This window comes from Mycteria americana, chromosome 30, assembly GCF_035582795.1.
Source record: "Mycteria americana isolate JAX WOST 10 ecotype Jacksonville Zoo and Gardens chromosome 30, USCA_MyAme_1.0, whole genome shotgun sequence".
NCBI classification, from domain to species: domain Eukaryota; kingdom Metazoa; phylum Chordata; class Aves; order Ciconiiformes; family Ciconiidae; genus Mycteria; species Mycteria americana.
In genome coordinates this window covers 158461-175022 of record NC_134394.1, presented here as the reverse complement: position 1 = coordinate 175022, position 16562 = coordinate 158461, and the positions used below count along the sequence as shown (strand labels likewise).

The following is a 16562-nucleotide window of genomic DNA, read 5'->3' as shown; positions in this document are numbered from 1 at the left end:
CCAGGGGGTCCCTCGCCCTGGGGGGGGGCCCAGGGCCCGGGGGGGGCCTCGGGGGGCCGGGGCTCCCAGTGGGGCTGCCCCACGGCGGGGAAGGGGCCGGCGGGAGGGTACAGGGGGGCGTAGGGGCCCAGCTGCGGTTCCATGGCGCTGCGGGGGGGGGCGAAGACGGGCGAGAAGAGGGGCTGGGGGGATCCCTGGGTGTGGGGCGGCAGCGTGGGGACCCCCTCCCTGCTACCCCCCCGCCCCCCCCCCCCCCCCCCCCGGTTTCCCGGCCCAAGGACCCACCAGGGGCGGGAAGTGGGGGGAGGCCCCCGGCATCCGGGGTGCAGGGGGGTGGCCCCCACCCCAAGGTGAGGACCCAGGCATCCAGGCCGTCCCTGGGCCACCCCGTGGACCCCGTTGTCCCCTCCCAAGGGACCCAGCGGTCCCTGGGCCACCCCATGGACCCCATTGTCCCCCCAAGGGTCCCAGGCATCCCAGCTGTCCCTGGGCCACCCCGTGGACCCCCTCATCCCCCCAAGGGACGCAGGCGTCCCGGCCGTCCCTGGGCCACCCCGTGGACCCCGTTGTTCCCCCCGAGGGAGCCGGGCGCCTGGGCCCCGCCGTACCTTCAGCGGGGTCTCGTCCCCGTCCCCGCGCCGAGGCGGGAGCTGGCACACACAGCGGAGCGGAGGCTGTTCCCGGAGGCGCAGCCCCGAACCCGCTTGCGCTATGACTGTGCAGGATGCGGCCCCAGATCGCACCTGCCCCCCGCCCCCCCGCCCCCCCCCGGGGGAGGGCAAAGTGGGGCCAACCTGCCCCGGGGGTGGGAAGGGCACCCCCAAATCCTGGCCCCGGGGGCGCACGGCACCCAGACATCCGGTCGCAGCCCCGGGGGTGCGCGCCGAGCCTGGACGCGGGTGCCTGGCCTAGGTGTGGAGGGGGGTGCAGCACCCGGGTGCCTGGGTCCGTGCCCCGGCTTTGGGGGGTGCCCGTGTCCCCTGGCGGGGTGCGTAAAGCCGGACGCCGGCGTCCCCGTGGCCCGTGGGGCTGGCCGTGCCCGGACGCCTGGGTCCCTATCCCGGCCCAGGGAGGGGGTGCAGCACCCGGACGCCTGGGTCCGCTACGCAGGCGACGTTTCGCTTTCGGGATGAATCAGGGCCGCTGGCGCCCTTTGTTGTGGGTTCGGGGTGCCGGGATGCGGCGCCCCAATTCATCCCGAAACCGGGCGGGTGGGGGCTGCCCCACGTGCCCCACGGTTATGGAGTGCCCCCCCCCCCCCCCCCCAACAAACCCAGGCACCCCGAGTGGGGCAGGGGTGGTGGTGGGGGGTCCCCCAGCCCCACAGCAGGGTGATTTATTGGGGGGACGGGCCCTCCAACCCTGCCCCATCGCTGCCCCCAGAGCGATGGCAACGTGGGGGGGGTGATGGAAAAGGGTGGTGGGTCCTGGCTGTGCCCGGGGGGCACCCATAGCCCCTCACCCCAAATCCTGGGGCGTCCCAGCATGGAGGGGGGTTACAGCCAGCGTGGCAGGGGGCTGCTGGGGCGGTGGGGAGCCGGACGCCTGGGGTCCCTGGGGGGGGGGGGGGGGGGCAGCGGGGTGTGTGTGGGGCACCCAGGCAGCGGGGTCCCCCCGGGATGCCCGGGTCCCCGGGGGGGCAGTGGGGTGCGTGGGTGCCCCCAGAGGCCTGGTCCCCCCCCCCCGCCGTGGAGGCAGCGGCGGGCGCAGGATCGGGCTGGGGCGGCGAAGGGGAAATGACTCGGCGACGCCGCGGCGCTTCCTGGGGCGGCGGAGCCAGAGGCCGCGGCCGAGGCCTCGCGTGGGCCCGGCCGCTCGCCCGCCATGGAGCCCGAGCCGGAACGCGGCCCCCGCGGTGAGCCCGGCCCCGCGGGCAGCCAGGGGTTAACGGGGGCGGGGGGGTCTCCTCCGGCGGGACCCCCCGCTCCACCCCACTGGCCCCCCCCAGGGAGCCCCTGCTGCCCCCCCCCCCCCCCCAGGGTGGCCCCACACACCCCAGTGCCCCCCAGAAATGGGCCCTGGCGTGGTGGGGGAGGGGGTGGTGGGGAGCCGGACGCCTGGGTCCACGCCGGGTCCGGGGGGAGAGGCCGGGGGGGTGGCACCCGTCTGCCTGGGTCCCTGGGGCAGTGGGGCGCGTGGGGCAGCGGGGTGTGGGGGGCAGTGGGGTGCGTGGGGTGGAGCGGGGACAGCCGGACACCTGGGTCCCTGGGTGCTAGGGGGGTGTCACCGGGGTCCCCGGACGCCTGGGTGCCTGGGGCAGTGGGGGTCCCTGGGGCAGTGGGGTGCGTGGGGCAGTGGGGTGCGTGGGGTGGAGCGGGGGACACCCGGCTGCCTGGGTCCCTGGGGTGGAGCCGGGATCCCCGGACACCTGGGTCCCCAGGCAGCACCGTGTCACCCTCTCCCCTCCCGCAGGTGACCCGGGCCCCGCCGGCCCCCCGGCCCCCCTGGAGCTGCGGCTGCGGCGGCTCGAGGAGGAGCTGGCGCTGGTGAAGGCGGCGCTGGCGGATGCTCTGCGGCGCCTCGGCCTCTACGACCAGCACCTGCCCCGGCTGTTGAGGCACCTGCCCCACGGTGAGGTCTCGACGCCAGGGCCCCCCCATGGGTGCCGGGGTCCCCCCCGCCGTGGGGTCCCTTGTCTGGAAGCTGGGTCCCCCCGGACACCTGGGTCCCCCCGGATACCAGGGTCTGTGGGGTGGCGGGGGGTCTCGGGCGCTGACCCCTCTCCCCCCCCCAGCAGCCAACGGTGCCGTCCTGGAGCCCTGCCTGCAGCTGGACCCCGACGGGCCCCCCCCGGCCCACCCTGGACCCCCCCGAGCCGTCAGCGTGGGGACGCAGACAGAGGAGACAGCCCCAACCCCAGAGGCGCCGGGACACAGCGGGGACCAGGGGGCCCCCCAGGAGCCACCCCCCCCGGGGTCCCCCCCGTGCCCCCCAGCACCTGCCCCAGCCTCCCCGGAGCCCCCGGCTCCTGATTCCCCCCCGGCGGCCCCCAGCCCGGCCCCACGGGGTCCCCGCAAAGAGCTGTGAGGATGGGGGGCCCCGATGCCTGGGGGAGCGGGGGGCTGTGGCGAAGAGGGGTGTGGGTCTGGATGCCTGGGTCCGCTGGGGGGGGGCTGGGTCTGCTGCCAGGGCTGTGGGGAGAGGGATGGGGGGCCGGACGCCTGGGTCCGCTGGGAAAGTGGGGGGCTGTGGGGAGAGGGGCCGGAGGCCGATTCCCTGGGTCCATGGGGAGGATGGTGTCAGGGTTAGGGTGGGAATTGGGGGGGGGTGAGAGCAGGGGAGGTGTTAACCCTTCACTGACGGTGTCCCCCCGTCCCCCCTGTGTCCTCCGTGTCCCCCCTGCCCCCCGTGTCCCCCCGTCCCCCCCAGCCTGCGCAGGCACAGCTCCTCCTCCGGCAGCGCCAGCCCCCGGCAGCGCCTGAGCAGGAAAGCGGCTTCGTCCGCCAACCTCCTGCTGCAGGCGGGGAGCCCCGAGAGGTGGGGGTCCCCCCGGCACCCCCAAACCCACCGTGTACCCCCACAGCCCCCCGTGCACCCCCTCAGCCCCCCTGCAACCCAACGCCGCCTGCACCCCCTATCCCTTCCGCACTCCCACAGACCCTCTGCACCCCCTCATCCCCCCCCGGCACCCCCACATCTCCCCCTGCACCCCCACATCCCCCCCTGCACCCTCTCATCCCCACCCTGCAGCCCTACATGCCCCTGCACCCACAAATCTCCCCTGCACCCCCACATCCCCCCTGCATCCTGCTGCACCCCCTCACCCCCCCGCCCCCCCTCTCATCCCCCCTGCACCCCCACACTCCCCCGTTGACGCCGCCTCTCCCTGGCAGCCGCCCGAAGGAGCCCACCCTGAGCCCAGGTGGGTGCTGGGGACCGGGGGTTCATTTTTGGGGTGCAGGGGGGGTCATTACTGGGGTGCATGGTGCTCATTCTTGGGGTGTAACGCCGTTTCCCTCCCCAGGGTCGCGCCGCGGGAACTACAACCTGGGTGAGGCTCGGGGGCATCTGTCCATCCATCCATCCGTCCGTGGGGTGGGGGCCGGGAGCCGTTGGGTGACCCCCGGCATCCCCGCCCCACAGAAGGGGTGTCGGTGAAGATGTTCCTGCGGGGCCGCCCCATCACCATGTACGTGCCCTCGGGGCTGGGCCCCTACGGGGGGCTGCGGGCCGAGCTGCCCCCCGAGCGCCTCCAGCTTGACTGGGTGTATCCTGCACCGGGGGGGGGGACGACACCCACGTCCCCCCATGGCGCATCCCGTGACGTGTGTGTCCCCCGACCTGGGGGTCCCCGGCCCCGTCCCTGTCCCCATCTGGGTGTGCTTGTCCCTCTCTGGGAGTCCCATCCCTGGCCCCATCCCCATCCACCTCTGGGGGTCCCCATCCCTCTCTGGGGTCCCCATCTGGGGGTCTCCCTCTGCACCCGTTGTATCCCTTAACGGAGCCCAGCTACGGGTACCGGGGCCGGGACAGCCGCTCCAACCTGCACGTGCTGGCCTCGGGCGAGCTGGTGTACTTCATCGCCTGCGTCGTCATCCTCCTGCACGTCCCGCACCGCCGCCAGCGCCACTACCTGCGCCACAGCGACTGCGTGCGCTGGTGAGCCCCGGGCGGGGGGGGGGGCGTCCCCGTCTCCATCCCCCCCCTCACCCCCTGCTTCCCCCGCAGCCTGGCCGTGCACCCCGACCGCCTCCGCGTCGCCACGGGGCAGGCGGCCGGCGTTGACAAGGACGGCAAGGTATGGGGTGGGGATGGGGTGGGAACGGGGATGGGATGGGATGGGATGGGATGGGATGGGATGGGGATGGGGATGGGATGGGATGGGATGGGATGGGGATGGGATGGGATTGGGATGGGATGGGATGGGATGGGATGGGGATGGGGATGGGATGGAGACAGAGATGGGGATGGGATTGGGATGGGGATGGGATGGAACAGGGACAGAGACTGGGATGGGACAGGGATGGGATGGGATGGAATGAAGATAGGACAGCGATGGGAACGGGATGGGATGGGGACAAGGACAGGGATGGGGGTATGTGTCCCCCCCACCGTGGGACGGGACCCCCCGGGACCCCCTGCCCCCCAACCCGCGCTTGTCCCCGCAGCCGCTGCAGCCCATCGTGCACATCTGGGACTCGGCCACGCTGCTCACGCTGCAGCAGATCGGCCTCGGCAGCTTTGAGCGGGGCGTGGGCTCCCTCGCCTTCTCCACCGCCGTGAGTCCGCGTCCCCCCGTCCCTCCGTTCCTCTGTCCCCCCCGTCCCGCGTCCGTCCCCCTCACCCCTGTCCCCCCAGGACCAGGGCGCTTACCTCTGCGTGGTGGACGACTCCAACGAGCACATGATGTCGGTGTGGGACTGCGCCCGTGGCACCAAGCAGGCGGAGGTGAAGGTGAGGGGACCCAGGCATCCAGATGGGGGGGACCCCAGCATCCAGGGCGGGGGTCCCAGGCGTCGGGGCTGACGGTTTGCCCCCCCCAACCCACAGAGCACGAACGAGTCAGTGCTGACGGTGGAGTTCAACCCCCAGGACAGCAGCAGCATCATCACCAGCGGCAAGTCCCACGTCTACTTCTGGACCTGGAGCGGGGCCACCCTCACCAAGAAGCAGGGCATCTTCGGGGTGAGCGGGGTGCCCCAGGGGGCTGGGGGGGCCGGGGGGGGCCGGGTTCGTGCTGACGCTGCTATCTTCCCCCCCCCCAGAAGTACAAGAAGCCCAAGTTCATCCAGTGCTTCATCTTTAACGCCGCCGGGGACGTGCTGACGGGTGACTCCGAGGGCAACATCCTGACCTGGACCCGCGCCGCCGGGGACGGCCGCACGCCGGGGAAGGGTGGCAAAGGTGGGGGACGGGGATGGGGACGGGGGACGAGGGACCATGGGGCAGCTGTGGGGGCTGACCCCGGCTCCGCAGAGACGTACCAGATCGGGCAGCAGACCCGGGCACACGAGGGCAGCATCTTCGCCCTGTGCCGCCGGCGAGACGGGACGGTGCTGAGCGGCGGCGGCAAGGACCGGCGGGTGGTGTGCTGGAGCCCCGCGCTGGCCCTGCTGCAGGAGGCCGAGGTGGGGGACCCGGCCCCTCCAGAACCCTCCCTAGTTCCCCAAAATCTGCCTCAGCCCCCCAAAACTCACTCTGGCCCCCAGAACCTGCCCCGGTTCCCCAGCTCCCCGAGTGCTTCGGGGTGGGGTGACCGTGAAGGGGGGAGTTTGGGTGCCCCCCCTGACGCCTGCCGACCCCCAGCTCCCTGAGCGCTTCGGGGCGGTGCGGACCATCGCGGAGGGACCCGGGGACGAGCTGCTGGTGGGGACGACCCGCAACGCCCTATTGCGGGGGACGCTGGCTGCCGGCTTCACCCCCATCGTGCAGGTTGGGCCGGGGTGGGGGTGGGGGGGTGGGGGTGTCTCCCCACCATGGGGATGGGGTGATGACCCCCCCGTTCCCCGTCCCTCCCAGGGGCACACGGACGAGGTGTGGGGCTTGGCCACCCACCCCAGCTGCTGCCTCTTCCTCACCTGCGGCTACGACCGGCAGCTCTGCCTGTGGGACGGGCAGGAGCACGCACTGGCCTGGAGCCTGGCGCTGGAGGTGGGGGCCTGGGGGGGGGCAGGAGCCTGGTATGGGGGTACAGGGGGTCTGGGGGGCAGGAGGCTGGTATGGGGGTATGGGGGTACAGGGGGTCTGGGGGGGGCAGGAGGCAGGAGCTTGGTATGGGGGTACAGGAGGGCTGGGGGCAGCAGGGTGTGGGAGACTGGTATGGAAGTATGGGGGGGCTGGGGGGGGGCTGGAGGGACCGGGGGGCCTGGGATGGGGGTACAGGGGTACAAGGGGTCTGGGGGGACCAGGAGGCAGGAGGCTGGTATGGGGGTACAGGGGGTCTGTGGGGGTCTGGGGGGGCAGGGGGCAGGAGGCTGGTCTGGGGGTACAGGGGGTCTGGGGAGGTCTGGGGGGGGCAGGGGGCAGGAGGCTGGTATGGGGGTATGGGGGTACAGGGGGTCTGGGGGGGGCAGGAGGCTGGTATGGGGGTATGGGGGTACAGGGGGTCTGGGGGGGTCTGGGGGGGGCAGGGGGCAGGAGGCTGGTGTTGGGGTACATGGGGGTCCGGGGGGGCAGGAGGCTGGTATGGGGGTATGGGGGTACAGGGGGCAGGAGGCTGGTATGGGGGTACAGGGGGTCTGGGGGGGGCAGGTGGCAGGAGGCTGGTGTTGGGGTACATGGGGGTCCGGGGGGGCCGGTGCTTGCATGGCCTAATGCCCCCGTCCCCACAGGACACGGGGCTCTGCGCTGACTTCCACCCGGGGGGGCAGGTGGTGGCCGTGGGGCTGCTGATGGGGCGGTGAGTGATGAGGGACAGCGGGGGGGACACGTGGGGGGACGTCGGGGAGGGGGGCGGGACACTGGCGGGGGCACGGTGCCATGCAGGGGGACCGAGACGTGGGAGGACAGGGACAGGGGGGACAGTGCTTGGGGAACGGGGACACGGGGGGGCCAGTGCCCTCAGCCTCCCCGACCCCGCGGTCCCCATGTCCCCCTGTTCCCCCCGGTACCCGCTGTGCCCTCGTCCCCCTGTGTCCCCCCGCCCCGTGTCCCCGCTGTCCCCACAGGTGGCTGGTGCTGGACACGGCAACTCAGCAGCCGCTGGCCGGGGGCTCGGACGGGAACGAGCAGCTCTCGGTGGTGCGGTTCTCCCCGGGTGAGCCACCGTCCCCACCACAGGGGGGGGACCCTCCATGTCCCCCTCCCTGTCCCCAACCCCTTCCCTGTCCCTGCAGACGGCTCCTTCCTGGCCATCGGCTCCCACGACAACTTCATCTACATCTACAGCGTCACTGAGGGCGGACGCAAGTACACCCGCTTTGGGCGCTGCACGGTGAGAGTTGGGGGGACTCCGGGGGTCCCCGCTGCCCCTGGCGTCCCCAACACCCCCTCCTGCCACCCCCCCACCCCCCCCCAGGGCCACTCCAGCTTCATCACCCACCTGGACTGGTCCAAGGACGGCCGCTTCATCATGTCCAACTCGGGGGACTACGAGATCCTCTACTGTGAGTGGGGGGAATGGACCCGGGGGGGCTGGTGGGCACCCCCTTATCCTGCTGGGACCCCCCGGGGCTGGCAGGCACCCCCTTATCCTGCCGGGACCCCCAGCATGGGGGGTTGGCATGCACCCCCTCATCCCCTGGGACCCCCCGGGGATGGGGGCCTGGTGTGCACCCCCTCATCCTGCTGGGGGTGGGGGTTGGTGTGCACCCCACCCTGACCCAGGCTCTGGGGGGGGGTCTCACTGCCCCTGTCCCCCCACCCAGGGGATGTCGCCGGGGGCTGCAAACTGCTCCGCAACCGCTTTGAGAGCCGGGACCGGGAATGGGCGTCCTACACCTGCGTGCTGGGCTTCCACGTCTTTGGTGAGCATGGGGGGGCCAGGGATCGGGGGGGAGGCAATCGGGGGGGTTCTGGAGGTCCCCCTGACCCCCCCTCCGTGTCCCCTGCAGGCGTCTGGCCCGATGGCTCAGACGGCACTGACATCAACTCCCTGTGCCGGTCCCACCACGAGCGCCTGGTGGCCGTGGCCGATGACTTCTGCAAAGTGCATCTCTTCCAGTACCCCTGCGCCCGCCCCAAGGTGGGCTGGGGGGGTCCCGGGGGGGGTCTGGACCCCCGGGTGGGGCAGGCTGGGGGACTGGGGGGGTTCAGACCCCCGGGGGGGCAGGCGGGGGGGGCACAGGGGGGGTCCAGATGCCCAGGTGGGGTGGGCTGGGGGGACAGGGAGGGTGCAGGGGGGAGGCTGCAGGAGGGCGGGCGCTTGGAAGGGGGTGCGCGTGTGCGAGGGGAGGGCACGCGCGTGCGACCCGCGTGCAAGGGGAGGGCGTCTGCGTGGAACACGCGTGCAAGGGGAGGGCGCGTGCGTGCAACGCGTGCAAGGAGCAGCCCCGGCTGCGAGGCACGCAGGCCGGCCGTGCGCAGTCACGCGCTTGTGCACGGGGTCCGGGCCGGAGACGCGTGCCTGCGAACACGCTCGTGCACGGGAACCAGGCTGGATGCCTGTGCGCGCACACGCTCACGCTCGCGGGCCCTGCAGGCACCGAGCCACGTGTACGGGGGCCACGGCAGCCACGTCACCAACGTGCGCTTCACCCACGACGACGGGCACCTCATCTCCCTGGGGGGCAAGGACACCAGCGTCTTCCAGTGGCGGGTGCTGGGGGGGCCACCGCCGCCCTGCAGCCGCTCGCCCTGCACCCCGGAGCCTGGGGGGGACCCCGATCCGCGCTGAGCCGCCCCCCCGCTTCCTCTTCCTCGGCCGCTTCCTCTTCCTCCCTCCCTTCCTCGCCCTCCTGGGGACCAAGGTGGGGGGGCTCGCCCCCCCCCCCCGTTTTCACGCTGCACTGTGAGAGGCACCAATAAAGCCTGGGGTCAGGGGCCCGGCTTCGCCTGCTTCCTGCCGCCGCGGAAACGGCTGCCCGCTTCCCGGAAGCGCCGGAGATTGCCGAGCCGGCCCGAGGTCGTTCCCACCGCTCCCCCCGACCCCTTTCCGGAAGCGCTCCGGCTCTGGCGGAACTTGCCGAGCCCCTTCCGGAGGAGCCCGAGGCCAGGCCGAGGCGTCCCGAAGCTCTTCCGGAGTGGCCCGAGCCCGCGCCGAGGCGTCCCGAGGCTTCTCCGGAGGTGCCCGAACCCCTTCCGAGCCTCTTCCGAAAGGTTCCGAGGCCTCTCCGGAAGCGCCCGAGGCCGCGCCGAGCTTGTTCCGAAGCCGCCCGAGCCGCTCCGGAGGCGCCCGAGCGGGTCGTGCCGGTGCGGAGGCGGCGGGAGCGGGAGGCGATGAAGCGCGGCCGGGGCCGGGCCCGGGGGTAGCGCGGCCGAGCGAGCGGCCATGGCGGCCAACATGTACCGCGTCGGCGGTGAGCGGAGGCGGGGGTGGGAGCGGGGCCGGGGCCGAGAGGGGAGAGGGGGCCCCGCGCCTGTGAGGGGACGGGGTGTCCCGTGAGGGAATTAGGGGGATCCGTGAAGGGAGGGGGGTCCCACAAGGGGAAGGGGGGGGTCCCGTGAGGGGATTAGGTGGGTCCGTGAGGGCCGGGGGGGGCCCGTGAGGAGGAGGGGGGGCACTGTGAGGGGAACGGGGGTCCCTGAGGCCCAGAGGTGGGCGACACTCGGCTCCCTCCCCCCCCCCCCCCCCCCCCCGTGTCTGTGAGGAAGAGGAGGGGCCCTTGGAGGGGCAATGCCGTGTCTGTGACAAGAGGGACCCACGAGGGGGGGAAGGGGGAACCCATGAGAGGGAGCCCCGGCTTCGGGGGGGGGGGGGGGGGGGGAGGTGTTCGTCCCGTCCCCCCCCCCCGTCTGTGAGGGGGAGGGTCGGGTCCGTGTCGGTGGGGGACCCGTGGTCTGGAGGGGGGGCCGGGAGCAGGGGGCTGCGTTTCAGCGAAGGAGAAACGGGGTCCCAGTGTCCACGAACGGAAGGGGGGGCTGTGTCTGTGAGGAGCGGGGACTCCCCGAGGGGCAGGGGGGTCCTGTTTTGGGGGGGGAGCCCCGTGGGGTAAGGAGGAGCCCCCTGTGCCCATGAGGAGGAAGGGGTGTGTGTGAAGGGAAGCCCCCCGTCATTTTTCTGAGAGGAGAAAGGGGGTTCTTCTTAGTTTTTAGAAGAAAAGGGGGGGGACTGCGGAGCCTCTCACTGCACCCCCTTTTTTTCTGCAGATTATGTCTACTTCGAGAACTCCTCCAGCAACCCCTACCTCGTCCGCCGCATCGAGGAGCTCAACAAGGTGAGGAGCCACGTCCCGGTGGGGCTGGGGGGCACGGTGCCCTGGGGACAGGGACCCCTCCATTCCCGGGAGGCTTCCCCTGCCCCCTCCTCACCTTTGTGTGTGTCCCCCCCCCCCAGACCGCCAACGGCAATGTGGAGGCCAAAGTGGTCTGCCTCTTCCGCCGGCGGGACATCTCCAGCAGCCTCAACAGCTTGGCCGACAGCAATGCGCGTGAGTGGGGGCTCCTGCGCCCCGGGGAGGGGCGGTGGAGGGGTGTGTGGGGGGACTGTGGCTGTGCCCCCCCCCCCCGCCCCAGGGCTGGGGTGTGGCAGGGGAGAGATCCTGGCTTGTTGTCACTCCTGCCTCGGGGCGTTCGGTTCCCTGAGGGTGCTGGGAGGGGTCCGTGACCTCCCCCACCCCAACTTGGGCTGCCCCCCAGCATGGGGTGGGGGGGAACTGGCCTGTCCCAATCCAGCGTCCCTGGGGTGATTCTGGGGGGGGGCGGCCCTTGCCGTTTTGGGGTCACAGACCCACCCCAGCAGGGGATGGGGTGGGACGGGGGGATTGAGGGGGGCAGAGCAGGGTGTCGAGGGGAAGGAGTGAGGCACAGCCTGGCCCCACCGCCCCCCCAGCCGGCAGAGCGGGGAGGTTCTGGCCCTGATGGGGGGGCCCCCGTGGCTGCCCCACCCCCACCGGGCTTCCTGCGCGTATGAGCAGGGCTGGGCTGTGTCGTCTCCCCCCCGCTCCCCCCTCGGCCTGGGCTGCTGCCAAAATCCGGGGGGGGTGCTGGGAGAACAATGCGCCTCCTGCTCGACGCTGGGGGGGGGCCCCCTCTGACCCCCCTGCCTGCGCCCAGGCGAGTTTGAGGAGGAGTCCAAGCAGCCCACCATGACGGAGCAGCAGCGTCACCAGCTGAAGCACCGCGAGCTCTTCCTCTCCCGGCAGTTCGAATCGCTGCCGGCCACCCACATACGGTGCGTGCCGGGGTGGGGGGGGGGCCGGGGGGGCTCTGAGGGGGGCTGCCTTGCCCTGACTCCCCCCCTCTGCACCCCGCAGGGGGAAGTGCAGCGTGACGCTCCTGAACGAGACCGACATCCTGGGCCAGTACCTGGAGAAGGAGGTGAGCCCCATGACCCCCCAAGGGAGGGGGGGCTGATTTGGGGCTCCCCCTCAGCCAGCTGAGCCCCCCTGCCTTCCCCCCCCCTCTCCCTTGCCAGGACTGCTTCTTCTACTCGCTGGTGTTTGACCCTGTCCAGAAAACCCTCCTGGCTGACCAGGGCGAGATCCGGGTCGGCTGCAAGTACCAGGCGGAAATCCCAGACCGGCTGGCGGAAGGTGGGGGGGCTCTGCAATGCGTGGGGGTGGGGGGGAGGGCACTGCAGCACGGAGAGAGGGGGGGATTCACCCAGACCCCCCCTCCCCGCTCCCCCCAGGCGAGTCGGACAACCGAAACCAGCAGAAGATGGAGATGAAGGTGTGGGACCCTGACAACCCCCTGACGGACCGGCAGATCGACCAGTTCCTGGTGGTGGCACGGTGAGCTGGGGTCAGGGGGGCGGGGGGGATGCAGGGGGCCCCCGCTGACACCCCCCCGCCCCGGTGTGTCCCCCCCCCAGAGCCGTCGGGACCTTTGCGCGCGCCCTGGACTGCAGCAGCTCCATCCGGCAGCCCAGTCTGCACATGAGCGCTGCCGCTGCTTCCCGGGACATCACGCTGGTGAGATTTGGGGAGCTGGGGGGACCCCGACTCCATGGTGGGGGGGGGCTCTTCCTGATCCCCCCCCTTCCCCGTTCTGTGTCTTCTCCGCCCAGTTCCACGCCATGGACACGCTGCAGCGCAATGGTTACGACCTGGCCAAGGCCATGTCGACGCTGGTGCCGCAGGGAGGGCCGGTGCTGTGTCGTGACGAGATGGAAGAGTGGTCGGCCTCTGAGGCCATGCTCTTCGAGGAGGCGCTGGAGAAGTACGGGAAGGACTTCAACGACATCCGGCAGGACTTTGTGAGTCGGCGAGGGGGGAGCACAGGGTGGGGGGCATGGGGCGAAGGCCCCCCCCCCAGCAGTGCGAGGACTCGCTGTCCTCCTCTCCCCACAGCTGCCCTGGAAGTCCTTGGCCAGCATCGTGCAGTTCTACTACATGTGGAAAACCACCGACCGCTACATCCAGCAGGTGAGGGGGGGCTGCTGTGGTTTGCGGGGGGCTGCTGCACTTTGGGAGGGGGCTGTCGTGAGCCCCCCGCTGTGCCCACCCCATCTTACCTCCGTCTCTGCTCACAGAAGAGGCTGAAGGCAGCGGAGGCAGACAGCAAGCTGAAGCAAGTCTACATCCCCACCTAGTGAGTTGGGGAGTGGGGGGGCCTGGACCCCCTCCTAGGCCTGGGGGGCGAAGACGGGACCCCCCTGACCCCCCCTTCTCTGCAGCACGAAGCCAAACCCCAACCAGATCATCTCGGTGGGCTCCAAACCTGGCATGAACGGGGCCGGCTTCCAGAAGGGGCTGACCTGCGAGAGCTGCCACAGTCAGTGGGGCGGGGGGGTCCTGGGGCAGGGGGGACAGGGGGCAGTTCTGGGGCAGGGAACGCTGGGGTGGGGGTCTGGGATTGGGGCAGGAAGAAGGGGGCTGAGGGCAGCAGGATGGGGGAGTAGATGTGGAGTAGCGGCGGGGGGGGGACAGGGTGGAGGCAGTGGGGGGCTATAGGGGTGGGAGCAGGAGCCTATAGGGGTGGGAGGCGGGTGTGGGCGGCAGCAGGGCAGGAGCGGGGGTTTATAGGGGTTAGGGGGCAGCAGAGCAGCTATAGGGGCTATGGAGCAGGAGTAGGGGTGTATAGGGGTTAAGGGGCAGCAGGGCACCTATAGGAGCTGTGGGGCAGGGGCGTATAGGGGTTAGAGAGACAGGATGGGGGACAGCAGAGCAGCTATAGGGGCTGGGGGGCAGGGTGGGGGTGTTGGAGGGCCGATCCCCAGGGCGGGCAGCAGAGCCGCAGGGTCTCTGTGCCCATCCCGGGGGGTCTCCACACCCACCCCCGCCCCCCCGTAGCCACCCAGTCTGCCCAGTGGTACGCCTGGGGCCCCCCCAACATGCAATGCCGCCTCTGCGCCTCGTGCTGGATCTACTGGAAGAAGTACGGGGGGCTGAAGACCCCCACCCAGCTGGAGGGGGCGGCCCGCAGCGCCTCGGTGAGCCCCAGGGCGGGCCCGGGGTGGGGGGTGTGGACCCCTCCTCACCCCGCTGACACCCCCCCCTCCTTGCCCCTCCTCGCAGGAGCCGCACTCTCGGGGTCACCTCTCGCGCCCCGAAGCGCAGAGCCTCTCCCCCTACACCACCAGCGCCAGCCGGGCCAAGCTGCTGGCCAAGAACCGCCAGACCTTCCTGCTGCAGACCACCCGCCTCACCCGCCTGGCGCGCCGCCTCTGCCGCGACGTGCTGCAGCCCCGCCGCGCCGCCCGCCGCCCCTACGCCCCCATCAACGCCAACGCCATCAAGGCCGAGTGTAGGTGTTGGGGTGGGGGGCGGGGGGTACGGCATGGGGGGGGGGGGGCATCCTCACGCTGCCGGCCCTCCCTCCCCCTCACCCGCCCACCCCCTCCCACAGGCTCCATCCGCTTGCCCAAGGCCGCCAAGGCCCCCCTCAAGATCCACCCGCTGGCCCGGCTGCCCCTCGCCGCCATCGTCAAGGAGCTGGGTGAGGGGCCGGGGGGTTGCAGGGGGCGTCCCCGGGTGTGGGGGTCCTGGCCCTGGGGTGGCTGGGGGGGTCCCCAGAGGTGTGGGGGACATAGGGGGGGTATGTGGGGGTTATGGGGTGGCTGGGGGATGCATGGGGGGGGGGGGGGGTCCCTGGGGCTGAGGGGCCTGGCCCTAGGGTGGCTGGGGGGTCCCCAGAGGTGGGGGGGGTATGCGGGGGTTATGGGGTGGCTGGGGGATGCAGGGGGGGGTACCTGGGGGTGTGGGGCCCAGCGTGGGGGACACAGGGGGAGATGTCGGGGTGTGGGATGGCTGGGGGGTGCAGGGGGCTGGTTGGGGCCCAGCAGGGGCTGTGGGGCTGGATTTTGGGGTTCTGTCTGGGAGCTGTGGGGTGGTGGGAGGGTCCTGTGGGGCTGGGGGGAGCCATGGGGCGGCCCCTCACCCCTCCGCCTCCCCCCTGCAGCGGCACAGGCTCCCCTGAAGCCGAAGACGCCGCGGGGCACCAAGACCCCCATCAACCGGAACCAGCTGAGCCAGAGCCGGGGGCTGGCGGGGCTGGTGGGCAAAAGGGGCTACGAGGGGGCCGGCGAGGGCCACCGCCCCCCCCGGGTACGGGTACGGGGCGCTGGGGGGCTACGAGGGGGCGGCGAGGGCCATCACCCCCTGGTATGGGGGCGTGGGGGGTGGGGTCTCTCGGGGATTGACAGGGAACAGGGCCTGTGGGAGCGGGGCTGGGGAGGGCAGGGGGTGGAGCCGGGGGTGATTGACAGGGGGTGGAGCCTGGGGAACGAGGTTGGACTGGCTGTGGGGGGTCTGGTGTGATTAATGGGGTGGGGCCTGGGTTGATTGACAGGGGGAGGGGCCTGGGGAAAGGGGGTTGGACGAGCTGTGAGGGTCTGCTGTGATTGGCAGGGGGTGGAGCCTGGGGAAAGGGGTTGGACCGGCTCTTGGGGGTGTGTGTCTAGTGTGACTGGCAAGGGGTGGGGCCTGTGGGAAAGGGCCTGGCCCTGATTGGTGGGGAAAGGGCCTGGGGGCGGGGGCTGGGCTGATTGACAAGGGCAGGGGATAGGGCTGGGGCTGGGGGAACTGACAGCTCTTGGGGCCCGTGGGCAGGGTGGGGGGGCGGGGCCGGGCGGGGAGGCGGCGTGTGATTGGCGGAGGGGCGGGGCCTGACGCTGCCGCACAGGTGGGGGCCTCGGGCCTCCCCTTCTCGGCCAACGGGCGCCCCCTGGCGGCGGGGCTGCGCGCCGGGCCCCCCCCCGCCAGCAAGCGGCAGAAGCTGAACCCCGCGGACGCCCCCAACCCCGTCGTCTTCGTGGCCACCAAGGACACCAGGTGGGGGGGGGGGGGGGGGCACGGGGTTTGGGGGGACACACACAGGGCTGCTGCTGGGCAGGGGGGGCAGGGAGCTGTGGGGAGGAAGGTTGTGGCCGTGGGGTGGAGGGGGGGATCTGTGGGGTGGAGGGGAGCTGTGAGGCTATGGGGCACCATGGGGAGGAGGACCAGGGATATGAGGGGACAGTGGGGTTGGAGGGGAGGGGATCTGTGGGGCGGGGGGATATGAGGGGGCTGGGGAGTGGAGAGGAGGGGATCTGCAGGGTGGAGGGGGGCGGCTATGGGGGGTGGGGGAGGAATCTGGAGGGCCATGGGGCAGAGGGGGGTGGCTGTGGGGCACCCCTCGCCACTGACACCCCCCCCCTGCTCCCCCCAGGGCGCTGCGGAAGGCGCTGACGCACCTGGAGCTCCGCCGCGCCGCCCGCCGCCCCAACCTGCCCCTCAAGGTGAAGCCGGGGCTGCCCCTGCGGCCCGGGGGGGCCCTGGCGCCCTCTGCCCCCCCCCACCCCGCCAGCACCTCAGAGCCCATCGTCCTCGAGGACTGATCCCCCCTCCCCCCCGCCACCGGGCCGGGCCCCTTTTGTATTTTTTTTATTTCCATAGAAACCGGGGGGGGGGGGGGGGGCGGGCCCGGTGCTGGTCCGGAGCCCCCCCACTGCCCCCCCGACCCCCGCAGGCCCCTTTTGTACGTGGAGCAATGCCCCCGGTTTTGTATCTCGGGCTGTCCCGGTTCTGTAGCGACAGGAAATAAAAACGACGATTTTTCTTCATCGGGAAACAAAAACCGGCACCGGGGGGAGGGGGCGCGGA

General features: G+C 72.1%; 2 protein-coding genes across 5 annotated transcripts; both read left to right on the top strand.

Annotated features, from left to right (window-relative positions):
- Positions 1–1731: 1731 nt before the first annotated feature.
- Positions 1732–9426, top strand: EML3 (EMAP like 3). 2 transcript variants are annotated; one of them, XM_075526093.1, is made up of 23 exons: positions 1732–1855; positions 2413–2571; positions 2738–3023; positions 3370–3477; positions 3834–3862; positions 3965–3991; positions 4084–4207; positions 4450–4599; positions 4669–4738; positions 5109–5219; positions 5299–5394; positions 5491–5625; positions 5706–5844; positions 5917–6068; positions 6247–6372; positions 6460–6591; positions 7272–7339; positions 7608–7696; positions 7776–7873; positions 7958–8045; positions 8307–8405; positions 8493–8623; positions 9080–9426. In XM_075526093.1, exons 1-23 carry the CDS (start codon positions 1825–1827, stop codon positions 9272–9274), a joined length of 2643 nt encoding a protein of 880 aa, XP_075382208.1. In that variant the 5' UTR covers positions 1732–1824; the 3' UTR covers positions 9275–9426. The 2 variants fall into 2 exon arrangements, with proteins under 2 accessions (XP_075382208.1, XP_075382207.1); XM_075526092.1 differs by having other exon boundaries at positions 2735–3023.
- A 304-nt stretch (positions 9427–9730) lies between these two features.
- On the top strand, positions 9731–16522 carry MTA2 (metastasis associated 1 family member 2). 3 transcript variants are annotated; one of them, XM_075526096.1, is made up of 18 exons: positions 9731–9896; positions 10687–10754; positions 10874–10967; positions 11593–11710; positions 11793–11856; positions 11954–12071; positions 12170–12272; positions 12353–12452; positions 12548–12736; positions 12831–12905; positions 13016–13071; positions 13157–13254; positions 13773–13912; positions 13998–14226; positions 14329–14418; positions 14881–15032; positions 15604–15752; positions 16129–16522. In XM_075526096.1, the coding sequence occupies exons 1-18, from the start codon at positions 9869–9871 to the stop codon at positions 16295–16297; spliced, it is 2040 nt and encodes a 679-aa protein (XP_075382211.1). In that variant the 5' UTR covers positions 9731–9868; the 3' UTR covers positions 16298–16522. The 3 variants fall into 3 exon arrangements, with proteins under 3 accessions (XP_075382211.1, XP_075382212.1, XP_075382210.1); XM_075526097.1 differs by having other exon boundaries at positions 13013–13071; positions 14881–15026; XM_075526095.1 differs by having other exon boundaries at positions 13013–13071.
- The last annotated feature ends 40 nt before the right edge of the window (positions 16523–16562 follow it).